The 27,216-nt window shown below is 40.7% G+C and overlaps 1 protein-coding gene across 3 annotated transcripts in view; it reads left to right on the plus strand.

Annotated features, from left to right (window-relative positions):
- The window catches only part of FGD5 (FYVE, RhoGEF and PH domain containing 5), a 102,691-nt gene that overhangs the window by 68,173 nt on the left and 7,302 nt on the right, over positions 1–27,216 (plus strand). For 2 of the 3 annotated variants that reach the window (XM_072347652.1, XM_072347653.1), the window contains exons 9-15: positions 2,014–2,064; positions 3,602–3,660; positions 14,873–14,944; positions 16,311–16,379; positions 20,100–20,183; positions 21,673–21,752; positions 25,970–26,069. In XM_072347652.1, coding sequence (XP_072203753.1) covers positions 2,014–2,064; positions 3,602–3,660; positions 14,873–14,944; positions 16,311–16,379; positions 20,100–20,183; positions 21,673–21,752; positions 25,970–26,069 — 515 coding nt within the window. Of the gene's footprint in view, positions 1–2,013; positions 2,065–3,601; positions 3,661–14,872; positions 14,945–16,310; positions 16,380–20,099; positions 20,184–21,672; positions 21,753–23,321; positions 23,419–23,516; positions 23,628–25,969; positions 26,070–27,216 lie in introns of those variants that run through there. The other variant, XM_072347654.1, reaches the window with a different exon arrangement.

Raw genomic sequence — 27,216 nt, forward strand, 5'->3', positions numbered from 1 at the left:
AAAGGAAGCTACAAATCTTACTTGTACTTAACAGCTGCTGAAAGGCACAACATACTAGAAAGGACACCTGTAAATGCATCAGAGCACTGGGGCCATACGAACTTTTATTCACAGCACATATTAGCAGAGCTTCCTTCTTGCTTCAGATACTTTGATCAAGGATGAGAGTCATTTTCCACGTTTAATTTTTTTTCTTTTTTAGTAGCAGCAATGAATTCTGGATGCCAGTATTATGACTTTTTCTGTCTGGCTGGCTTTCCTACACAAAGGGCTACTTTTCAGACTGAAGGTACCTAGTTGACTCATGTGATTCTTGCAGTCTCTTTAGTGCATGCACACAAACATTGCATTTGAGGAGATGTACTCTTCATTTCCCTTTCAGGAATACCTACATCACAGTCCCAACTTCTCTATGCATTTTTGTGGTTTGTGAAGGAGAATGCAAACATGAAACTGTGTTTTGAGACAGCTGGAGTCTGAATGCAGCTGCAATGACTAGACATTCCCTCCATACTTGGAGCAACTCGAGCTCCTCCTTGTCCCCTAGTATTGGCATTAACTGGAAACATCAAAGGTTTTTATTTATTAATTTTAATACTAATTTAATTTTAATACTAATTTCTGCTGGTTCAATATATTCCAGAAAATCAGCTGCTTGGTTACTAGGACTGTATGGAACTGGAACAGTGCAGTCCTTCATGTCCTCTAGGCAGTGGGGGGGAGGGGAAGGAGGAGGGGAAAAAAAAGCAGGTTTTTATGTGTTCATGACTGTCTGTATCAGATAGGGAAGAGTGTGTCATCTGGCAATCAATATCCTCTTGCTGTACTTGAGCCAGAGAGAGCTACCCATTCAAGTAAATGTCTGTAGCCAAGGACAGAGCTTGTAGCTGTAAAAATGAACATTAAATATTGCCCGATTACCCCACACAGCCCATTCCTGCATGACTGAGTGCTGGCAGAAGCTTTCCTGAACTCATGAGAAAGCTGGACAGGTATTGGAGCAGAAGGGAGAGGACAGCTCCCAGAAAGAGGAATGCATATGGGCAAGATATTCAAGAGAACAGACATTTGTGAGCAAGGTCATTCCCAGTACATAGGCCTTTTTCTTGGTTTTAGAATTTAAGAGCTTGGTTTAATCAGAGATGAATGAAACATGTCATGGTTTCAGTATATTTTAAAAAAAAAGAAAATGCTAGTACTCCATACTACAGCTATTAAAGGCATGAAGACTCAGGCAAAGAACGGACTATTTATATCAAGAAGACTGAAGAAAGATGACAAGTAGAGGTTTATAGATGATAAAAACATAGTTCCTGCAAAAAATCCTATTGTGTGTAGTTTACAGAAATTATTTTCAGATTGTGATATGGAGTTCATTAGTAATCAGTCTCTGCATGTACAGAAACAGTTTCTTTCCTGTATCTACAGAATTAATATAATACATTTCCTATTAATATAGAAAGTGTTGTTACAGGCCAACAGCACTTTTTTCAGAGGGGGAAACAGAATTCATGAGAAGAATGTGGCGCACAGTGGTAGAAGTGCTGCTTGCAACACCGGAGGCCCGGGTTCGAATCCCCCCTGTGGTGCAAGTGGTAGAAGTGCTGCTCTGCTATACAGAGGGCTCGAATCCCAGGAGTTGGACTCGATGATCTCTAAGGTCCCTTCCAACTCACACGATACTGTGATACTGTGAATAATAATTTGAATTATTTGTCAAATGGTGATATTCAGCAATTATCTTAGCTGAGAAACAAGCGAATACTATTGTCATTCTCTGTTGGTTTATGCCGAGTTTTGTGGTGAGTCCCAAGTTTGAATCAGTACTTCTACACTGATTCTCAAAGTAGAATGCTATCAGAGATTTTTCACTTTGGAAAGAGGTAATAGAATTCTAATTATTTGGGAATAAAGTGATATAGGACAGTAATAAAAAAAACATTTTGTATTTTTGCTAATCCTACTACAGATCATATGGATCTGAATTTTGATTTGTTTCATTATTTTCTACAGATTACTTGAATAATCTTTGCCCTGATTCTACAGAGTATGAAGCCACACAAGGTAAAATAAAATGGGTAGAACAAAAATCCTGTTTCACTAAATCTGTTCCTAAAGAGGTGCCAGATCTATATTGGAAACATATAGAAAGGGATTATTTTTAAGATTTATATTAATGGGTTAGATGTGAGGTCTACAGTAATTCATTACTAATTTAAATGAATTATTAGGGGCAAGAATCCTGTTTTTTTTCCAGTGAAATAAGTGGACTTCCAGTAGTTCTGATGGGATGAACTTAAAGAAGAAGAAATGGTCATGTATACAGATGGTGCTGACATATTACTTCAGCTTCCATCATATGAAAGACTCTAGTCCTTTTTGTCTCCAACCATACTTGGCCTGGTCATTTTAAATCCAGCTGTGATTTGTCCACCTACTTGTTTGTACACCATTATCTTGAGCATGCCTGCTCTTCTCTTAGAACTTTGGAGACAGACAGATTTGAATTATATATCTGTATCCTATATTATTTAAGTTTAAGCAAACTTGACGTATGGTGTGTAAAAATCTACTCTGCTCAACCAAGAACAAATCCTGATGTGCAGTTGCTAACGCTACCCTTTCCAACACATTTGATGGATAAACCAGAAGTTCCTGACTTCCACTGAAGGTTTAGCCTACATATGAGTGGTAGTAGCTTCCAGACTGAAGTAAGAAGGATAACACTGTGCTGATGGAAACCAGTTTACCTTTCTTATAGTGAGTGTGAATCCAAAGCAACCAATCCACAGCAAAAAGGTCTGTGACTGAAGGTCAGTCTGTTATGACCAAGAGCAGAGTCTCACAAAATGTAGGACTCTTGTCACCAACAATGGTATGCTGGCTTTAGCAGCAATTTAAAATAGATGTTCAGGCTCTGTATCTACATCTGCCTATCTTGTTTGTGCTTAGTGCATGCTTGTCACATTTCTGGCCAGTGATGGCTAAGATGCTCCCAGATTAGGCCTGATGATAGGTAGGATGCTCAGTTCCACAGGAGAAGAGATCTGAAATAAAGATATAAGCTATGTTAAACTGTTGCCCTTGGGCTGGCTAATGTGCATGGGCATAGGCTTTTTGCCTGTGGAGAATCCAGATGTTAATTAGTGTCACCACTTCATAAACACTTGTCAATAAAAGCATGATCTATGCTCTCCCTTGGCAGTAAAGGAAATTAAGTCTCCTGGACTGCCATAATTTTAGATGGTGGAAGCTGGATTCCATGAATCTATTCCTACCACAAACTCCTACTTTCATAAGTCTGTAACTAGAGGACATCACCATAAAAAGTTTTTTGCTCTGTATCAACACAAACACAATGCAGAGTTTTGATTAACAGAAGGATGTCTCTTCTGGGTCCTAAATTTGTTGGGCAGTTGCATCTTGATGATGCCAGATTTATGGTGCTGCTAAGAGTTGTTTTTTGTTTGTTGTTTTGTTTTTGTTTTTTGTTTTGTTTTGTTTTGTTTTGTTTTAATTAAGAATAACCTTGTAAACTGAAAGGATTTGGGTTTTCTTCCTCTCATATGATTTGTGGTCTTTGTTTTACTTCATTCTTCAGCTGCCTTATTCATTATTTCTGAAATTGCGGATCGAGCCAATGAGAGCATGCTCCAAGGGGTGAGTCCTACCCTGATATCCTCTCTCCTGATCAGCAGAATCTTCTCTGTACATCTGATGAAGTGACTTCATATCTGTTAAATTCTGAAGTCTTCTCCAGGGTGAAGCTCGAGAGTTTATACAGAACTGGTTTAGACCATTGCAGATATGGAATAGGTAGTATAGCTGTGCAAGATGAAAGTCACTGTAGCAAGCAGCACAAAGTGTTTTTTTTTCCTCTTGGGATTGCTGAAATGGGATGTGACACAAGGAAGTGAAAGATGGGAATTTTCATACTGATGTTATTAGTCTAGGATGGTTTCAGATATTAAATGCTGAAGATGTTAGATATGTGCTGTCAAAAATATAGTCTGAACTCGTGTATGTATGTTTTCCTCTATTCTGGAATCCCGTTCACTGAAGAATTCATCCTGGTTTGCAATCTTGTAAATGTTCAAACAGCCAACTGGCCATGATTTTCATAAGGCTATAGCTCATGGCTAAATTGAGTTTTATGTATCTAAATAAGTTAACGTAGTTCTCTGAAGTAATGAACATTTACTACTGGTGTGCCCCCAGTGGCGCAGTGGTTTAAGCTCCTGCCTGTGGCACTGGAGGGCCCGAGTTCGAATCCCCCCTGTGGCGCAGGGGTAGAAGTGCCACTTCGCTACACAGAGGGCTCGAAACCCGGGAGTTGGACTCGATGATCTCTAAGGTCCCTTCCAACTTGCACGATACTATGATACTATGATATTTAAGTCACTATGACATTTTTCATTAGAGTCCCAATTTACTGTCAAAGATAGCTGAAACATAACTAGTCTTATGACAACTTGTTTCCAAGGATCTAGATCTGTCATATTAGATAAAGATCAGGAATTTTGCTGCTGACATCAGTCAGGCATTGGCTGGGAGACACAGAGGCAGTAAAAGGGGTCAGACATGGGGATGCAGCGGGTTCCAGAGAAATTCAAGTTGGTGGACCTTCAGATGGTATCATAACTAGAGGAAGTATCTGTTTCTGCCATATTTGCCACTCACGCCTTCAGCTGAAGTCTTTACCTTCTCTCCTGAGGCTCACTTATGTAGGACTATGTTTTTGTCTGCACAGATGTAACCATCCTGTGGAAGTAGTTGGTGAGAATCACAGAATGCCAGGGACTGGAAGTGACCTTGAAAGATCATCTAGTCCAACCCCCCTGCTGGAGTAGGAGCACCTAGATTAGGTCACACAGGAATGTCTCCAAAGTAGGATACCCCACAGCCTCCCTGAACAGCCTGTTACAGAGTTCTGTTACCCTTGATGTGATTTTTTTTTTGCCCTCATATTTATGTGGAACCTCCTATGTTTCAAATTGCACCCATTGCCCCTTGTTCTGATGTCACTGAGAAGAGACTGGCTCCTCCTGCCTGACAGGCACCCTTTACATATTTATAAACATTAATGAGGTCTCTCAGAATCACAGAATTGTAGGGGCTGGAAGGGACTTCTAGAGATTGAGTCCAACCTCCCTGCCAAAGCAGGTTCCCTACACCAGGTCGCACAGGTAGGCGTCCAAGCGGGATTTGAATATCTCCAGAGAAGGAGATTCCACAGCCCCTCTGGGCAGCCTGTTCCAGTGCTCTGTCTTCCTCACAATAAAGTTCTTGAGCACATTTGTGAGGAACTTCCTATGCTCCAGCTTATGTCCATTTCTCCTTGTCCTGTCTCCACGTACCACTGAAAAGAGTCTGGCCTCGCCACTATGGCCCTCACACCTCAGATATTTGTAAACCTGGATTAGATCCCTTCTCAATTGCCTTTTCTCAAGGCTAAACAGACTCGGTTCACTTAGCCTTTCTTCACAGGGGAGATGCTCCAGGCCCTTCACCATCTTTGTGGCCCTCTGCTGGACTCTTTCCAAGAGATCCCTGTCTCTTTTGTACTGGGGAGCCCAGAACTGGACACAGTATTCCAGATGAGGCCTCACCAGGGCAGAGTAAAAGGAGAGGATCACCTCCCTTAACCTGCTGGACACGCTCTTTTTAATACACCCCAGAATGCCATTGGTCTTTTTGGCCAAGAGGGCACACTGCTGGCTCATGGCCAACCTGTTGTCCACCAGGACACCCAGGTCCCTCTCAGCAGAGCTTCTCTCCAGCAGGTCTTCCCCCAGCCTGTACTGGTACATGCAGTTATTTCTTCCTAGGTGCAAGACTCTACACTTGCTTTTGTTAAACCTCATCCAGTTCCTTAATGCCCAGCTCTCAAGTCTGTCCAGGTCTCGCTGAATGACAGCAAAGCCTTCAGGCATGTCAGCCAATCCTCCCAACATCGTGTCATCAGCAAACTTGCTGAGGTGACCACTATCCCCTCGTCAAGGTCACTGATGAAGATGTTGAACAAGACCGGACCCAGCACAGACCCATGGGTGACATCACTGGTTACAGGTCTCCAGCTAGATTCTGCACCACCAATGACAACCCTCTGTGCTCTGTCAGTCAGCCAGTTCTCAACCCACCTCACTGTCTACTCGTCTATCCCACACTTCCTCAGCTTTGTTATAAGGATGTCATGGGGGACAGTATCAAAAGCCTTTCTGAAATCAAGGTAGACTACATCTACTGCTCTCCCCCCATTCACCCATGATGTGACAACGTCATAGAAGGTCACAAGGTTGGTTGAGAACGACCTCCCCTTGGTGAACCCATGTTGACTACTCCTGATAACCTCATTTTCTCCCAGTTTTCTAGAGATGGCATCCAGCACAAGCTATTCCATCACCTTTCCAGGGACAGAGGTGAGGCTGACTGGCCTATAATTACCCAGGTCTTCCTTCTTGAAGACTGGAGTGACGTTGGCTATCCTCCAGTCTTCAGGCACCTCCCCCATTCTCCAAGACCTCTCAAAGATGATGGAGAGCGGTTCAGCAATGACCTCCGCCAGCTCACTCAGCACACGTGGATGCGCACCCCATCAGGTCCCATGGATTTATGGACCTTAGTGCTGCCTGGGTGCTCACGGATCACCTCTTCCCTGACTAAAGGGAAGTTCCTCAATCCCCAGACTAACCTCCAGGGTCTGGGAAACCTGAGGGAGAGCCTTTTCACTGAAGACAGAAGTAAAGAAGGCATTCAGTATCTCTGCCTCCTCAGCATCTCCTGTTACCAGAGCACCCCCCCTCACTTAGTAAGGGGCCTATGTTCTCTCTAGTTTTCCTTTTGCTGTTGACATACTTAAAAAAGCCTTTTCTATTATCCTTTATCACTTTCACTAGATTCAGCTCCAGGTGGGTGTTAGCCTTCCTTGTTGCGTCCCTGCAGGCCCTGACTACATTCTTATATTCTTCCCAAGTGTTCAGACCCTTTTTCCAAATTTCGTGGACCTTCTTTCCTTGGAGCATGCCCATGAGCTCCTTGCTCATCCACACAGGTCTCCTGTGGTTTTCATAGTCTTGTGAAACATTCAGAAACAGTCATAGAGACCAAAATTCAAACTGTCTATTTTTTAAGCATTTATTTTCAAGGCATTTAGATTACAAAGGAGCATATACAGTTGCTATGGAAGACATCAACCATTTGTGTTCAACAGCATGCAGGTTAGAGAACAAAGCACTTAATTCCAAGCATCCTGCATTTCACCCAATAACTAGTGATTGCTCTAAAGTATTTCTTTCTCAAAAGGTGATTTGTCTCAAGTATTTTGTTGTAGCATTGAATCACAGTAATTCCAAGTGATGGCAAATGCATCATATATCTTGGGAAGCTGTTCATGTTTTAATTCTTGCTTGGACATTGTGGATTTTACCATTCTGCCTTGGGGTTTTGCTGTGCCTTTGCTAAATTAAAGATCTCTTTTGCAGAGCGAACATCCTTCCACATGGTTAATTACAGCTGGCAGCCAAGTTGCTTCTTCATTATTTCATTTGCTTAGCAGAAGATGGTTATTAACAATTAATCAAGCATCATAACATGAAATCCAAGGGACAAAGAGTAGAAAGCTAACCATCAAGGGGAGAAATGAAGTTTCAGCTCATCTTAGTAAGAGTTTGTTTTCAAATAGGATTTTAAAGTTGAAAGAATAAGGAATTTATAAGGAAAGACGTGCTGGGGACCATTACAGACACATAAGAGCACTGCTGGCTCAGCACATTTCCTTTAATTCCTTTGTTTTCAGGCTGTAGGGTGAGTAAGGCAAATAAACCCAAGAATCTCAACTTCTGCTCACATCTGAAAATCCCTGCTGCTCAGATTTAAGAGCAGTGCCTCTATTAAGTGTGTCAAAGTCATAAACGCAGCCCATGTGTTCATGGGCTGTTTTAAAGCACCACATTCAGTGATTATCTCCTCATGGCCAGAGACAGAGAAAAGCAGAATCTAGTAATATTTGTGTTAGAAAGACATAAGTTGTAGTTTAAAGTACTTGCATTTTTGTGAGTAGGAAAACCTGGCTTTGTGAATCTGATTTCTATACCTTCCAATATCTAGAATCTGAAAGTAAGGCTCTGAGCCTGCTTTTCCTGAAGTCAGATTTCTGACTTCTGACTTCTGACTGTCAATGCAGATTTCAATTTCTGCAGATCAACATGAAGCCCAACTAATACATTTCTGGTTTTGTGTGGAGACATCTCAAGCCATGAGAACAGATCAAAACTTTGAGCATCCTGAATTCTAAGGGTTTTAATGCCAAAACTCAATGTGTGTAACTATATTATCACAGTGAAAACTTCAAAAACAGCTTGGGCCTATTGTTTTGTGTCTTTTTCTACTTTTCAGTGTCAAGCTTCTCAACTCCCCACTGCCCCACCCCATGTAGCTTGGAAAAATTAACATAGTAATATCAGTGCAACTGCTATGTTTATATGATTCCATGACAACCCAAAACCTTCCAAACCTCCATTTTAAGAACAGCATTTCCTTTACTTCTCCTGATTACTGTGGGAAACACTGTAAGTCACCACCATTAGCAATGAACAAGAGTCTGCACACCATGCTTGTACAATTCTTCACCAGAAGATGTGACTCACTGTTAGCACTGCTGAAATGCACCACCCCACCCCTCACTGTGCCACATCCACTGTTGGGCCTACATAAGTATTATTAAGCATCAGTCAGTGTCAGCGGGTGTCACTTTTTCCACATGGAGGAGTTCAGTTCCATACTTTTGCTTTCTGACTTCCATGTTGCATACTCTTCTGTCAGATTGCCCCTCGGCTGCCATTTGACACACAGCAACAAAATGAAATGGGATGTTGCCAGGAAAGTTCAACCTTAAGCATTACTGTTGGAGCAGCAGTTGTATTTTTATCACCAGCTAATTATAGCAGACAGAATGAGGACAAAAGTTGTGAGGGAAGTTTTTGAAGGTGGAATGGTAGTTCCATTACAGTCATACTTTATAGTATATATATATATGTATATGCATATATATATATATATGTATAGTCATACAGTCATACATAGTGAAAAAGAAGAAAAGGAGAAAGAAGTGTAATAGAAAAGAGATGTGTGGAAATAATGGAATTGTACAGACTCTTTCCAAATAATTTCCACCAATAATTGATTGCTATATAAACACTATACTGCTACCAAGTCAAGCATGTGCAGATAGCAGGGAGGACACTGTCTAACAAGCCTAAATTTTAATATAAAAAGAAATGTAATCTAGCCACAGAATGACTTTGAAACCGTGGACTTACTGGACAAAGTTTTCAACAGGTTTGATTTTCTTTCTCCTCAGGCACAGGCTTCACAGTCATAGCTTTTCGTTAATAAAGTATTCTTTGTACCAAAATAAAAAATATATTTAATTATATGGCAGCATGGATTCATGAAAGGCAGGTTGTGCTTAACCAACCTCACTCATCTCCTTCTATGATTGGGTGACCAGGCTGGTAGATGAGGGTAAGGCAGTTGATGTAGTCTACCTAGACTTCAGCAAAGCCTTTGACACGGTCTCTCACAGTACTCTCCTGAGGAAACTGGCTACCCATGGCCTGGACAGGCATACCCTCCTTTGGGTAAGAAACTGGCTAGAGGGTCGTGCCCAGAGGGTAGTGGTTAATGGAGTTAAGTCCGGCTGGTGACCCTTTACAAATGGTGTCCCCCAGGGGTCGGTTCTAGGGCCCATCTTGTTTAATATCTTCACTGATGACCTGGATGAGGGGACTGAGTGCACGCTAAGTAAGTTTGCAGATGACACCAAGTTGGGAGGTGGTGTTGATCTGCCTGAGGGTAGAGAGGCCCTCCAGAGGGATCTGGATAGGCTGGATCACTGAGCTGAGGTTAATGGGATGAGGTTCAACAAGGCCAAGTTCTGGGTCCTGCACTTTGGCCACAATAACCCCATGCAACGCTATAGGCTTGGTGGCTGGATGACTGTGAAGAGGAAAGGGACCTGGGGGTGCTGGCTGATGCTCGGCTGAACATGAGCCGACAGTATGCCCAGGTGGCCAAGAAAGCCAATGGCATCCTGGCCTGTATAAGAAATAGTGTGACCAGCAGGAGCAGAGAGGTAATCATCCCTCTGTACTCAGCTCTGGTGAGGCCGCATCTTGAGTACTGTGTTCAGTTTTGGGCTCCTCACTACAAGAAAGACATTGAGGCCCTGGAAATCATCTGGAAAAGGGCAACAAAACTTATGAGGGGTCTGGAGCACAAGTCTTATGAGGAGCATCTCAGGGAGCTGGGATTGTTTAGCCTGGAGAAGGAGAGTCCAGAGGAGTCCTCATTGCACTCTACAACTTCCTCAAGGGAGGCTGTGATGAGGAGGGACTTGGTCTCTTCTGCCTGGCAACAAACAGGACCCGAGGAAATGGCCACAAGTTGTATCAGATGAGGTTTAGACTGGACATAAGAAGGAACATTTTCCCTCAGACAGTCATCAGGCACTGGAATGGCTGCCTACGGAGGTGGTGGAGTCACCATCCCTGGCAGTGTTCAGGAGGTGTCTGGACAGGGAGCCAGGAGATATGGTTTAGTGGTTTGCTGTAGGTATGGTAAAGGGATGACAGTTGGACTAGATGATCTTATAGGTCCTTTCCAACCTTGTGATTCTATGATTCTATATAACCAAGACCTCAGGTTTCCACCATAATCTCATGGGTTTAGGGATACTCGTATTAGAGGTTGAGAACTGCAGGAGATCAGTTTCTATCAGAGCAAGGTCACACATCTTTTTTTGTATGAATACTTCGCTGAAGTGGAAAATATACACAAGTGGACAGAATTAGATTTTCATTCATCAGCAGTGGAGTCAGTGGAGTTATATTACTGGTGAAAATAGTCATCAAAGTTCAAATCCTGTTTTATGTACCATGTTTTTGTTTATATAACCCAAATAACTCAATTTTGGATTTTACTCGTGGAGAACCTCCAAGAAAATATCAACAGAGGGCATCAATTTTGGGCTGGATGCAAGTTCGTTAAGACCTGTGTTGGTTTGCTAAAAGTGCTTACAAATCTTTCAGCTGACTCATTTTGACAACATATGAGCTTTTTGTGGCTTAGATTGGTTCTGCAGGAAGCCACACCATGCAGGAAGGAAATCTGGTAGTAGGCAACAGTTGTCAAAACATCAAATAGAGATTCTGTGATGCTTATGGTTAAGGAGTAAGCAGCTTCCTTTGAAGTGGTAGTGATTTGCTTGTAGCTTTTTTATACTTTTTATGAAAGATTTATATTTATTGTGGTACATTGATGTGAAATGATTTTTATCGCCATTAATTAATGCTTTAATTTGAAGAACATCACCAGACCCTCTGCATTTTACAGATGAAATAGGCTGTACAATATTTACTTTTAATGTCTGTTTGGGAACAATTTCATCACACATTCCACGTTGACTTTTACACTTCTTTTTTTTAATCATTTCATCAGAGTGCATCTGCTCTTTTTGAAGCTATGGACTGGAAGAGATGAAATAAAATTTCCTTCCTTTCTGTCTGCGTGAACACTGTGGGTTTTGTGAAGATTCTCATGTTCATGAGGATCGAAGTTCAGCGTTCTGTGATATCAAAGGCCTAATTAATATCCCTCCTAATTAATATCCCAACCAAGAAGATTCTTTCTCTCAGATTTTCAAAAATGCAAAGAATTTTACAAGTGTCTTTAATTACAGTGCGATCTGAACAAAGTAACTTAATGTTAATAACTTGACATGCACTCAGCGGAAGTTCTTGCAATAATTTAGGTTTGGCACATATCTGAAAAGAGGAAGTATTCTGCTGCCATTTATAGATTCATCAAACTACACTCAGACAGGAATACTGAATTATGATCTACATCTTCTGCAGGATATCAAAAGCCAATTGTTATTGGCTTTTTTGTTTTATTATAACAACACTTCAGCACATTTTCCCTGGGAAGAATTAGCCCAGGATTTTCAGACATATTAGCATATTAACTATCTGCATAGCATTTTTGTCAAGCATGAAAATATTATTGGCAGTTTACAGATGTGCAAGTAGAGGCAGAAGCTGTGCTATCACCACATAGCATTGAGTCTATCTGTAACTCTAGGAGACATCCACTGAACTGAAGCAGGGTTTGCATTACTTTCTGAAATTCTACAATCTTTTGGAGGCCTTGAGATGCTAAAAAAGTTATAAAGTATTGTAGCTGGTAGCAACTGGTGAATTCCTGCAGATGCAATGAAAATGTTGCTTGCCATACAGAAGCTGCAGTTTATTGCTAACCTCTCCAGAGAAGGATTTTAGCCACTCCATACCTGTCATACTAACTTGGTGAAGCTTGTTTTAATTCTGAGATTCCAGCTTGGGAAGGGTATTTAACAGGAGAATGATCAGGGTTTTAAGAAAAATGAAGAAAACTACATATGTAAACAGTGTTTTAGGGAACTTTAAGGAAATTATACCCTCCTAAGCTGCCCACATTTCCAGATAAATCACAGTGCTTCACATATGATGTCTGTTTGACTTCCTACAGGAAATGAATTTGATACATCTTTTCCATTTTCTGGTGAACATATGTCCATATTGCAGAAGTTGGCATTACATCAGGCATGTCTACAAGCAGTCCTAAGAAAAGCTTAAGTGTATCTGACATGCAGCAACTGAATTCTTCTCTCATGCTTGTAGAAATCCCAGTGTGTAGCACTAGCACTTGCCAAGAGTGTGCTCACAAGAAGGCAGTGTCTTTTCTACAGATGAAGAATGGGCTTTCACTCTGGAAGATGTTAATTTGATGAGTTTTCCTAGGGCTAGAATACCTTTTTGTGATGGGGAAGTCCTCTTCAAATGTATTTTTCAAATGTTAACTGTTCCATTATAGCTGATGATTCCTGTGCTATTTGTTTATATATTGTTTCAATTTTGTTAGCCTGTAGTATTTTAGAAGTTACCTGAAAAATTCCATTTGTTGGTTCCTGCATTGTAAAAGATATACCTGACAGCTGAAAGTGTTGAAAATATGTCAATTGCCAGTTATGTTGTGTGGCCACAATGCATGCAGCCTTGTGCTAGTCAAGACTTGTAGGTATTCTGATGTGTTTGGTAAATGGTTATTGATTTAGAAGCAAACCTTTCTAGATAAGTGTAATTTTTCACCAGAGCAGTAACATACAGACATATTTCAGGTTTATCTCAGAAAGCAAGTTGAGATAGCTACATTAATTGTTATCTGAAATTTGACATAAATTAGCCTGAAAGAACATTATGCTGACATCAATATGCTTCTTTTGATATCTGTGATGGCTTTCTTAATTAGCTGATTCTGTAGATATCACTGACTTGTGTATCTCAGATATATCTTTGATTATACTGTAAAATCTAATAGAATCTAACTAAGCCCAGAGATAGCTTAAAGTCAGTCAGTGCAGCAAAGGTGAACATGTCATTCTCTGACATAGCAGAAAGCAATAGATAAAGGTTTCCAGATCATGAAGCTATGTCAAATATGATAGTTAGTCAGTAGCTTTTCTGTGTGTGTAATCAGGGAGTTAGAACACAATGGCTAACTTGGACAAGAGAGTCCTAACTTTTGGACACATTCTAGTGATATCTCATTGCTGTTGTGCAGCCCATTTTAGTGCTTAGACCAGATAAAACTACAGCTGAAACCTTTGTACAAGCCTGGGTTTTAGCAGCAGCATCTGCTACATGGAAGAAGATTTGAAAAGACTTTAGTAGTATTGCTCAGAAGCACCCCCTCCTTCCTACATATTCCATCCAATAAAATATTTGTTTTAATGATTGTAGAGACTTAATTAGATTAATTTCATTTACCATCTTCATAGATAAATTAATGCTATGTGCCCAAGCCCTGTCTGTGCTCTCAAGTCAAGCAGGCAGTTGCATGAGAATTGCTAAGTCACAGTCTGAACTGATGACTGAGCTCCTGGTGAAGGGACACAGCCAGCCCTGGGAGCACAGGTGAAAGCAATTCAGCTGTGTGCCTGAAAGGGGTGGAACCTAGCTCCACCACTCCCTAAGCATTATTTAAGGGCTGGTTGCCCTAGGGAAGAATCTCTATTTAGAGATTTCTCCTTTTGGAGTATTTGGTGAGTCCTGATCCATGGGATGGGTAAGCAAATCTTTCGTTCTTTAACTGAATTGTGGCTATCACTTTTCTGGGGAGTGTTTTAGAACTAGTTACCTGCCATTACCTTTCTCTGCAGCAGTTAATAGTGTCAGAGTCTGATAATGAGCTTCTTGATCTTTGCAAATCATAAAGAGAGAGGCCAGAGATGCCTCCTTACTAGTTAAGCTTCTGAATTCCCTGGTTGAAAGTCACTAATCTGCTAGTGCAGAATATAAACCTTCATATAAACATATCTGTTTGGCAATGGCCTTATTGTATTAAAGTGTGCTTTGAATTATCAATTTTATACTACTAATAAGCAAGTCTTTGGAGTAGTTACTGTGTTTAGTCCCTGCTTCCAGTTTCTTGGTTCCCGGAACAAGAAAGTCAGCAAAGATGCCAATGTTTAAACATTGCATGGAGTGAGCAGGCTCTTTTAAAGGTGAACTAAAGTACAGAGGGAGATGTTAAAGGTATCAAAGATGTCAGGAGTGTATAGTGTCACAGCAGATGTGAATGCAGGTGATGAGGCTTTATAAAACCTATGAAGCTGGAAGAAGACTCCTGAACTTAAAGACCATGGGCTCGGTTCTCTCTGAAACCTAATTCTCTAGTATCACTTTGCTGTTATAAAGAAATAAAATGGGATGAGTTTGCCTGTTTTGCTAAAGAGCAATTATCATCTGGTCATCTAAATGTTGTTTCTCTCCCTCAGGAAAACTTGCAGAAGCTGGTACATGTTGAGCATAGTGTGAAAGGGCAAAGCGGTCTCTTCCAGCCAGGAAGGGTGAGTGCTGCAGGCAGACCTATGCTGATAAGGACATTGTTTCTGGCCAGCTTTCTTCTCACTGTCTGTGTAGATAGTGAGATTTCAGACACCTACAGGTGTTGTTTTTTACCCCACTGTGATAAGAGTTGTAGCACTGGTTTGTGTAAGCAGCCATCACTCTGGCAGTGCTCCATGATTTCACACAACGTGGCCATTGTACTTTTTGCTTCCACTCTCTTAAGCCATGCCATGGGTATTGTGTTCTGGGGGAGAAGTTATTTTCCTTTATATATATTCCTGTTGGAAGGTTTGAAATGTTATCAGAAACTGCTTGCAGCCTATAAAGGCTTAGAACTATATTTGAGTAGGTAAGATTCCTCTAATCAGGGGAATTGCATACTTTCAAATTTTCACTTACTGTTCTCTAGTGTGCTTGTAATGCAAGACATCACTTTTAAGCAACGTATGTAGTAGAAAGGCAACTTGAAGCTTGAAACAGTGATTGAGCACCTGGTAGGAAGGCAGGACCAGCCCAGGGGGCTTGGGTGCATGCAGTGTACCTGAGTGGCTAGAAGGGGTGGACCTTCTCTTCATCCCTTGCCAGACCTCATTTAAGGGCTGACAGTGAAGGCAAGGGTATCTCACTGGAGATCTTCATGCCTGAGGTCTTCCAAAGGTAAGTATCTTCTTCCCTTTACTCCTGTGTCCATGGCTGTTGTGTATGAGCAAATCCTCTCTTGTTGCAGATTAGGACTTTGATGCTCTGCTGTCATTGCTGCACTTTCTGTTGCATTATAAATATATGAACAGAAACACAGGAAAGAGCAAAGCTGAAGCACCAAATGTAAAATTTTTCTCTTGTGTTTCCAGTCTTGCCAGTTTTCTTAGGTCCAAACTGTTCTAAACTTTAAAAGATTTCTTTTTTGAGATATTCAATCCTAAATTTGCATTCAGTCCGTGTAGTATGCATTTTAGCTGGTTACATATACATTCCTATTCACACACAATAACAATAAGGGCAAAGTATTGTACATATTTGCAAGCACATATATGTATGCAGGCTTAGTTATGTGGCTAGATCTCAATGTTTTGTTTCATTTAATTTTCATAATTAGGGGATGAGTTCTTCTTTTGAAGCCCATTAAGTGTTAGCTGTGCAGAGCAGCTTGTGAGGACTGCCTGGTATCTGACAGGGAAATTTCTAAATTAATTAGTGTTGATACAAATGCAAGCCATAAAGAGTGGCAGGGCTAGGCTAAGGCAAATCATGAGATATGCATTCCTTATTGTGCTGATGAGTACCTTCTTCTCTCTGAAGTATGTTCTTTTTTCTCAATAAGCTTCAGAGTGAAGTCTCAGGATCAAAACTTCTTTTTCCTTCTAGATCTTTGTGAAAGAGGGAACGCTGATGAAAGTCTCTGGGAAAAGCAGGCACCCTCGACACTTGTTCTTGGTAGGATTTTTTAATGTTTTTACTGTCTCTTTCATATCTTCTCCAGCACTAAATCTTTTAATTATCAGCTGTGATGTGTTGACTGGGCTTTGATTGCTATCAGGATGTAAAAGTCTGGAGGCCTTTCACATATCCTGGTTGGCCCTGCAAAGGAATAAGGGCCGTGCAGCCTTCTATTTTTGCCACAACTCTGTACAGCCTTGACTGGGTCATAATTCTGCAAAGGAATGCGGGTTTCCAATGTGCTCAGGAAAATGGAAGCACTAAGGTGCATGCTTTCAGCAACTGAGCCTTATACTTGAAAATTCTCTTCTGAGGCCTTAGGAGATCTGATTAGAAGCAACAAAACAAACCCTTCTAGTAGTGTTTATAAAGGCAGTCTTTGGGCTTACTTGGGCAGGATTTCTATCCTTGAAGGTCAGGGGCTGGGTTTTAGTTCCTGATGTCCATTTCTCTGTAAATCAGCTGGTAACTAACTTTGTGCACTACCTCGGGGTAGTCCCTCTGAAAGCATGCCTTCAGCTCTCTGCTGATTGAAGCAGCAGTTTTCAGTGAGGGCCTGCAAAATTTCAAGATAGTTATGAGAAATCAACCTGTAATCAATTGGCTGCAAAGCCCTTCACATGGATCCAAACTCTACTGGAAAAATGTAAGCATTCACAAAACAAAACATGAAAAACCACTTTTGCAGAATACAACATTAGCACTGATGCTTTCTGTTTTTACACACAACACTAAGAAGTTACAGAGGATCTGAGACTCCAGGCTCATGAATGCTGTTCTCAAATTTACAGGTAGCTCACTGTGTAACCATAGTTATATTTGTGCTTTCATTTGTATGAAGGGAAAAATACTTGCCTGTAATAAGACTTTTGTGATGCTTACCTGTTTGCAAAATTGAAAAGCACTGTAAAGTATTGAGCATTCCTGTGGATTCCATCACTGAGGTATTGTCTGAAGACTTCATTTTAAAATGAATGTATTACACGCCTGGATTTATATACTTACTATGGCCTCTGTAAGTGCTGACAGCTTTTTCCCCAGGACTATCATGAGGAGAGATGGCGTATCATGGGAAGCATAGACTTTGCCATTTTTCTTTTTTGTCCTTATTAATAAATTCATACTTCTACATAAGTAGAATACACAAGCTTCTCTGCCAATTTGCTCATGCAAATTGTAGTCATAATCAAAGGTCAGATGAGATAGGGCATAATGCTGGCATTTTTCTGGTAGCTTCATTGGTTTGTTTAGGAGTGAATAAATTTATACAGTCTTGTACTGAAAATAAGAGATTTCACCCAACTTTGCATCAGTGGACTATAAAAAACAGTAAAACAACGTAAAAACCATGACTTTCTTGCAGTCACAAGTGAAAGCTATGATTAAGACTGCTGTCATGCAAAATATATGGCGGAATTGTGGTTACTTTGAATAATCAAAAGGTGCATAAAGGTTTCATTTCTCCTCAAACACACAAGTTGAAACCACTTTAGGCTTCTTGTACTGTTTCCTTAGAGAGAGGGCAATTGGAACTTGGAGACAGTTTAAAAGTCATTGCCAAAGATCTTTCCTTGAGTTCAGTGTTATGTTGTTGCCTGCCTGCTGTCCCCTATCCCCCCAGTTGTCTTCTCTGTAAGTTTCTTAGGCTGCAGACCCATGCCACCTATGGTGAAAATGCAGGAGGGAAAATCAGTGTGAAATGCTGAAATTTCTCTGCTGACATCTGAATGCTTTTGCATTATCTGCTCATACTGCAGATGTTTCTGTAATGCATCGCTAATCAAGTGATGTTTAATGAACTATTCAGTCTTAAAACAACTACTGCGTAACTCTACCAGCAAACTTCTGTCTTTGAATGTAGCAGCTTTTCAACAGCAGTCTTAAGGGCCCTACCACCCATCCCTGCCTGTGTCTTTTTGTAACTATGTGCTGTCTTGATTCTGACATCCAGGGGAGATAAAAACACACAGGAATAAAATCTTCTCCTGTCTCCTAAAATGTAAATTGATTTAAATCCCTCTGTATCTAAATATTTTGTAGCTACTGGCAAAATTCAGGTAGAACAAGAACTTGCCCTGTGATGTTTACCAGAAAACTTTCAGAACTGTACGCTCCTGTTGCCACACATAAGATTATTAGACATGCATATGTACAAGTATAATTTAGCTTTGTTCTGGATGAAATTATTTACCTTAGCTTCTCAAAACAGATTGATTTTATGAACACTATTTTCTAAAGTTCTTTGTATTGAACTCATGCTGACTATAGCTGAGTTAACATGGAGAAAAATTCAGCGGAAGAGTATGTGTTGTAGGATAAACATGTGTAGGGAGATGAGCTCATCAAATTGAAGTTGCAGTTAGTACATACCAGAAGAATTAGGTGTGTACCAAAATTGTATGTGGCCTGTGCTTTGATGGTGTGTGCACGTGCTCTGAATATATGCCCCTAAGGGGAGATCCATCTGTTCACAGCTCATATGGATGTAAATGCATATCACATGCATTCAAGCATTTTTGGGGTGCCTATTTTTTGTGGGTGTGCATGTGATATGTATCATAAGTTTATTTGAGCTGGTGGTTTTAGGCAGGCTGATGATATTGTTGGATGTGGTGCTTCCTGGCAGGATGTTTAGTGAGGTTTGCTGGATGCCTGTTTCCTGAATCCAGTCTGTTTACAGGGATGTTGGGGCCTCTTTGCAGTTCACTATGGGGCTGCTGATGCTGGCAGACCCCCTGACTGCCCCACAATTGTAGAACTTTGCAATTCATACATTGTCTCTTATCTCACCCTTCCAAGAATTTCTCTACAAAGGCTGCTTGTATTGCAAGTGGGGTGTAGGAAGCTGCTATCAAATGAGAGATTGTTTAATGCTCTAGCCAGTGGGACTGGAGCATAGGAAGTTTCTGAGTCACAGCCTGGAAAATGTAGCCCCAGCACACATTCAGGCTGCTTTGCTGACACTCAGATGTTTAATACTGACTTGAATAGAACAACATAGGGTTTGTAATGAGCTATCCTTCAAAGACATTCAGTAAAAAAAGCATATGGTAGGAGCTGTTTAGGTAGGGAGTGCACTGTAGCACTACATGGGTGCCAGCTGTTCAGCAGAGCACAGATAAACTTGTCTCTGCTGCAGACTCAGTGCTGCAACATATCTGGATGAATTCTACTAGCAAGGAAGTCCAGTTACTCTTCTCACATATCCAAACCATTCCTTGCTAAATCATTCTTACAAACCTTAACACTGTACTTCCACTTCCTTCTTGCCCAGAAAACAGAAGTCTGTGAAACCCAGCTCTAGTTCTGGCCTTGTCACAGTCATGGGTCTAAGAGAGTCAGAGCTGCAGAATCCTGGGCAGTTAGTTGGTATTGATGTGTAATAAGTGCATAACCTGAGTTCCTGTCTTGGACATAGCATTGCCCCTGAAACAAGCAGCTATTTCACTGAAGCTGAATAAAAAGGAGATGATTATCTACTTGCTTACCCGTTAGCAAAAGTCAGAAATGAGAAGGAATCAAAATTCTGAATCTGGATTTCACAGAGCTCTCTGGGAATGTGGGTCTTTGTCTAGGCTGTGTAACTTGGGCCTGCCTTTAGCAACAGTCCTAGCAGTTCAAGTTACTGCTTGTTTTAGGAATCTCCCCTGGGAGTAATGGTCAGACTTGTAGATCATATTGCAAATGATTGATTTTTTTGTCTTTTTCTTTATACAGATGAATGATGTTCTTCTGTACACATATCCCCAGAAGGATGGCAAATACCAACTGAGAAATACATTCGTTGTGTCAGATATGAAGGTAATGCTTTATGTATATTGTAGGCTGAAGTTAAAATTGTATAGTGGGCAGTTAGTTCTTTTCTGGTTTATGTCTTATTTCTGGCTGATGTTAAGGAGATAGAGGGGGTGGACCAGGAGTTGGAAGGAAAAATAAAGTTTAGTAATTATTTAACAGACTATCTGTAAGGTTGTGACTTCATATGACAGTCTTATTCAGGCTGGTAATGAATAATGCAGGTTAAAATCAGATTTACCATCTGATCATGAAACTGAAGACAGAAAAAGTTTATTATACCATTTCATCCCTTCCCCTTTTTGTGTCTTTATCCACATTCTCTGGGCCCCAGGTTGCTAGCCAACCTTGAACACTTGCCACTTACAATTTGCATAAGCTTTCTTTTACCTGTTTTCTACATCTCTATTGACTGTTTTAATAAAAAATGTTAATGGAGCCTAAAACTTCATAGGGAAATGGTGTATTGGGTGATCCTACGAGAAATTATACAGATATAATCTCTTGTTCAGTAAATTCCATAATTACAGATTGCAGAAACTGATACCAATTGTCCTGTTCTTATGGTCTTCCCATAAGCATCCACTGACACTGGTTCCTGTGCAACAGGAAATATTGGGCAGGAATGGTCTTTACTTCTGATCTAGGTGGCCAAGATCTTTCATAACTATTCTGTGGCTGATATGCTAAGTTGTATTTTTATGAAATAAGACTTGAAGTAGCAAGTCAGGAGGCTGGGGCTGAAGAAAACATGCAAGACATGAGTTACTAATAATTAATTTCAGCAAAATGACACAAGATGTGTTTGAGTTTTCTGAGAACATGGAAGGCTATAGCCCAAAAGCCCTCATGGTCTAAAAAGAACTTTAGGTTCCTTGTGAAAGTAGGAATCACCAAACTGTTCTGCTTCTAAGTAGAAAGGATTTGAGGAACAGGTACTTATTTTAGTACATTTGAAATACAGAGTGATTGGTATAATAGAAGCCTGTTAATATCACATAAAAACCATGTACCTGTGTTTCCTCTAAGTAACATTTGCTATTAGTAGACAAAAGAAAAAGTTTCAGCTGAGCTGTGCCTTAGGTACTTTTGGCTCTTAAAGAGCCTGGATGCAGACAGGCATTCACTGATCTGCATTTCACAATGCATAGTCTACATGTCCAGAAGAAAATTGCTTCCATTCTAACTGATGTAGTCTGACAAATGTCAGACTAAATATCTCCTAAGCTCGTCATATGGAATTTCAACTCTGACTGACAGCTTATTGCTACCACTGTAGTTGGGCTAAATTATTTGTTTTCCCTTTAGAACCAACATCATATTGAAACAGAGAACATTCTTTGCTAAATTAGCAATAGAATAGGCAGAAAACCTTACCTGCCTGCCTCTTCGCATTTAAATATGAAAGAGGGCTGGGACATCAGAGATCCCTTTGCATAGATATTTGTACAGTTTAACTCGTATCAACCTTTATGTTCATGGTATTTGTTTCTAGGTGAGTCGCCCAGTGACAGAAAAAGCCCCAAATGTCCTGAAGATTGAATGTGATGAATATTGCCTGACACTGTCAGCAAGGTACTGTCTCCAAACTGTCACAGCAGAAGCTACATTCTAGCGATGTCTCTAGATCAGTCTAACCAATATCCAAGTCTTAACTGGTGTGTAATTCTTTTAAAACTTGGGTTTTGTCCATGCTATTGTGATAGACAGTGTCTGAGTACTTGAGTAAACAATTACGATATTCATCATCATCATAGTATCATAGTATTGTGCGAGTTGGAAGGGACCTTAGAGATCATCGAGTCCAACTCCCGGGATTCGAGCCCTCTGTGTAGCAGAGCGGCACTTCTACCCCCTGCTCCACAGGAGGGATTCGAACCCGGGCCCCCTGGTGTTGCAAACGGGAATTCTACCGCTGCGCCACCGGGGCACACATTATAAATGCAAAGCTCATAAACTGTAGCTATTTCAATTAATTTAACAAGTAAAGATTAGAACTCAGCTCCTGACAACGTTTTCAAGAGAGGGAAGAAGAAAATTTCTTTTTATGACAACTGAGTTCTGTCAGTTGATCTTTCACACTCTTTTCTTGTGACTCCAGGAGTATGTTACATCTGTCTTTCACAATTACACTTCTTAGCTCATGCCTCTAGTGTTACAAAATTTGCTAGAGAAAACAAAGTAGGTAATATAATGCAATAGATATAAAAGCACTTCATGTGTAAATAACAAAGCCAAAATTAAACTTCATTGGCAACTTCATGGATCTTTCTGTTAAAAAGATCTTCACTATTGTATTTGTGTAGTGCTAGTACTAATTGCAACTGGGAGTCAGTATCTCTACTCTGGGATTATAAACTAATGGCAGAAGAAGATTATACGTCAGTGTTTGACCAAAAGATAACAGTGAACTGTATTTTTTTTTTCATGCTTCTAGTCCAAAACTGTCTTGCAAGTTTACCTAGATCTACAGCAGAAAGGTGGATGGACTGGTTGTCAGATATAGCTTACTATAAAAGACATTTCCTAGCATCAATGGTATTAAAATTAACTCTTTAAATAAAAAAGTCTTCAAAGCCTTAAGTACTTTTTCCACTGTAAGTCTCTAACTACACAGGAGTCATAGCAGACTTCCCTTAACTACACAGTGTAGTAAGAAGACAGGGAGGGCACTTTCTTAGTCGGAATCAGAATTTGGAACACTTAGGGTTCTTCCTTGGACTCTTCCTAGGAACATTTGCAGTCTGTGGGCAGTACTCAGATACCTGAGTAAGCTATAAGTAAGAGAAAGCTATTTTGTCCATTTCCTTTTATAACCAGCAAATAAGTGTTTGAGATTTCCTTAGATGTTCATACTTATCACAACCTTCAAAATATGCACACAGTACTTCTAAATTACCTGTTGGTGTTTACAAAAGCAAGTGGAAAGTGTTTCCTCATTGTAGAGGGGAAGTAGCTGCTGCATGCCCCCTTTATCCTGGGTGACTGAAGTTAGCATCTCTAGGAGATGCTTGTGATGCTTTGCTTTTGTGCTCATGTCAAGTCTGCTTAGTTAGTCTAAACTAAACATGTGTGATCATTGGAAGCTATGTTACTTTGCTATTAAATAGAATAAGGGCTGATAGGTCACCCTTCTGGTAACAGCTGGATTGAAATTGACTCTTACTGGAACACTGGGGATAGAGACCCTTTATTTTCCTCGTACTGCTCATTCTGGGACCAATCTGCATTAAGAACACAGGTATTTCCACCTCTCCCTTTCTGTGCTGGCTGGCAGAGCTGGTGAGACACCAGTGGGACAGCATGCTATTCTAACTACAGTACTGTACTCACCAAAAGGAGCACCAAAGACAGAAAAGAACTAGAAGGCTTCAAACATCCCTGAAGACTGCATCTTCATTTGCACTGCAGTGCTCCTTGCCTGAGCAGAAGGCCAGTTGTTGATGATCACAACCCAAGTCTCTATGCTTTAACACTTGAAGAAGACAAGGTGAATGTGCACTGTAGAAAGGCAGTAAAATTTTGACCAAAGCTCAAAAGTTGGCATAGGTATATGAGAAGGTGGCACTGCACAGCCTTTGCGTCTCCATTGAAAAGCTATGTTCTTACCTTGTGTTAAACTGACAATAGATCTGACCACAGAACCTTTATGGAGAAGGCTGATATTGCTGTTACATCGTTATTTACATGCCAAAATATGCTTGGACACAGGAGTAACCGCTTAGAGCCCTTCTGAAATACTGGAGCACTGGGAGAAAGCAGTCAGTATCTCCTCTCTCAGAGACTAACATGGAGCGGCAGTGACAAAAATCCCATTCCGGTTCAGTTTTTTGTGTTCTCTGGCTGCCCCCTGCTGGACAGGAGAGTGCAGTGACAGTGTGACCCTCTGTTTGCCTAAGAAAGAGTATATGAGGCGACACAGGGATAACTGAGTTTAGCACGAGGGCGCAGTCATACTCAGGCTGAAACGTAACAATGGTGAATCAAAGTCAGAGGTTCTCTGAGCCTCAGAAAATACATCTGAGCTTTTGTATGACCAGTGAAATAGATAAATTAAATCACTGGGCCTCTCAATTATCTTACTCATCAGCAGAGAGATGTGATTCCCACATTTATTAGGTTAATAATCTGTGATTATTGACTGGAGATGTCTAGTGGAACAGGGGAGATGTTAGCATTAGCTAACAGGAGATTTTCCTCTTGTCTGTCTTTATCTATTCACAAGAGGATTTAATCTACATCAATGTAGGATTTCTCTTTATTTGTTTATTTTGCACTGGAAGCGGCTTATTTTATTTTTCAAATCAGGTCTTAATTCTCAAAGAATTCCCGAGAATGATAAAGGTTGAAGCCAGGACTGCCTCTGTTTGCACTTTAGCTGTTAGTTGGCTGGGAGGGTGTTTCATTTTGAAAATACCGGTATCTCCTTCAGATTTCCTAGAAAGCATAATTAGACTTCTGATAGTAATAGGGACTGACAAGTAGTGTGACTCTTGTCAGAGATTATCTCCTGTATCATAGGCCCTTAGCAGGCAGAGTATAGCGGATATGATTTACTCTTTTAGGAATCCCAAGCTTGTTGAATTTTACAGAAGCTTTATGCTTAGAGTGCAGAGGAATGCCAAGTTGGGGATGCTTGGTCAAATCTACTATTTCCTAGCTCTCGTTTATTTATTATTGTTATTATTAATGATAATCATCATAGTATCGTGCGAGTTGGAAGGGACCTTAGAGATCATTGAGTCTAACTCCTGGGTTTCGAGCCCCCCTGTGTAGCGAAGCGGCACTGCTACCCCTGCGCCACAGGGGGGGGATTCGAACCCGGGCTCTCCAGTGCCACAGGCAGCAGCTTATACCACTGCGCCACTGGGGGCACACATAATAATGATTTGCTGAACAGCAATTAGCAGTGATGCTGCTACTAGCTTTTAAAAGCAACAAAGTAGCTTTCTTGAAAGTGGCTGGTATAGCTCAGAGGTGAGAACACACTGAGATTCATCCGTGCCATTGACTGATGCTGGTAACAGCCAGGGTTGTGCACAGTTTTCAAATAAACAGTAAGCACAGTTTAAAGTCACAGCATGAAAGCCATCTGACATGCAGCACAGCTAATGGTTCTAAAAGAGAAAATGCATTTAATAAGGCATTAAGGACCCTGCTGCTTTTCTAGGATGGCTGGATTATCAGAGAAGCAGAGTGCTTTGCTATTTCATCTAGTGCAAAGAGGGCACCTTGGGGTCAGACTGGAGAACCACTAGCCTCCCTGTATAACTGCAGCTCAAGGGAATGTAGAAGTTGCTTTCCAAATTGCCATCCCGGTATCCTGCCAGGAGCATGGAGCTTGTCTGTGATTGAGCTAGAGAAAAATGAAAGCATTCACAACTTTACCACAAGTGACAGACTTCTGCATTTCCTAATGTGTAGATCATCGAAGCATCTCGTTATGTGCCCTAGACAGCATAATAACTAGAATGAATACAAAAGAAGAAGACGTTTTATCTCCAATGTTATCTAGGATTGACCAATTCATAGCAAAATCATAGACTACTTTAGGGGAAAAAAAGAGAATGCAGTGCCTTCTCAGTCACAGTAATAACCAGAGAGCTACACTAATCCAGCTGAATAAGAGCTACAGTAAGTTTTGTACCTGGCTTTCAAATTACTGATTCAATGTACTAGAGAGTAAAAACAAAAGTTCAGAATGTGAAGCTTTTCTCCTCTGATCCAAAACCAGCTTATTTTGGTCCCTGATGTACATGGTGTTAACTGCTTTGCTGTATTTCATTCCACAGCTCTTGCTTGGAAAGGGATGACTGGTACAGCTGCATCAGCAGACACATCCCAGATGACTACAAAGCTCACAGTACTTCCACCTTCCACAGCAGTGTGGAGGTAAGAGGAAGCTGAATCTTTCAATGCTTGAAGGGGAAAGAGAGAAGACATTGAAATGGGAAGGGAAAAAGTCATAAAATGTTGAAATGCAGAGTTTCTTGGGCAAGATATCCTTAGTAATTCCAGTAAGATCAGAATGCCAAGCCTAAATGACAAAGCTCATTACAGTCCATGGCTTTAGAGACCACCTCCGAAATGTAAATCACACTCTGTGTTTTGTGGTCTTTGCTTAAATGCAAATTCACATGGAAGGAAGACTAGCAAAACTTGTTCCCAAACAGTAACTATCTTGAATTATCTAAAAATAGGTACAAGTTCTTATCCTGGTTTTAGATGGAATGGAGTTGATTTTCTTCATAGTAGCTGGTATAATGCTACATTTTGGCTTTTAGAGAAAAATGATGGTGATAACACAGCCTATTTTAGTTGTTGCTGTGATCATGAGGTCATTTCACCTTCTCCTACTGTACTGTCGGAGGGAACTGGAGTTGCACAAGAAGATGGGAAAGGATAGAATAAGGACAGCTAACCTAAACCAACGATACTGTATGATATAATGTGGGAAAAAAACTAGGAAACTGGGGGGAATTTGCTGGGGAGAAGGGAGCCATTGCATGGGAACTAGCTGGGCATTTTTCAGCAGGTGGTGAGCAGTTGTGTTGTGTATCACTTGTTTTATGTACACCCACCTACAAACACATACATAGAGAAAACTGGGATCAGTTTCACACTGACCATGGCTTCATAAGCTTGGAGAACAGACACCTGCACAGCTGCAGCCCTGTGCATTTCAAGACACAGGAATAATAACTATATTTACTATAGTTGTTCCATATATCCAGATCAGCCATGGAAAGTATGGATTAGGTTTGGATTCTGTGGGGACTTTGTGCACATCATGGTTTGCATTGGAAAATAAACAAGTTTGTACTGTTTTTTGGTACTTTCTCTTCTGTACTTACAAAACTACCCCAGGGTGTAATGAAATAATGAACTTGGCTTCTTTGCTGTTGAAAACTATAGAGCTAGCGTTTTTTAGGGTTAGTATTTCAGAAACTGCCAAGAAAAAAAAGGGCTTTAACTCATGACTTTACCTGCAATTTGTATAAGCAATGAATAACATCCTTGCCTCGCGGGAAAGATTGTT

This window comes from Excalfactoria chinensis, chromosome 12, assembly GCF_039878825.1.
Source record: "Excalfactoria chinensis isolate bCotChi1 chromosome 12, bCotChi1.hap2, whole genome shotgun sequence".
NCBI classification, from domain to species: Eukaryota; Metazoa; Chordata; class Aves; order Galliformes; family Phasianidae; genus Excalfactoria; species Excalfactoria chinensis.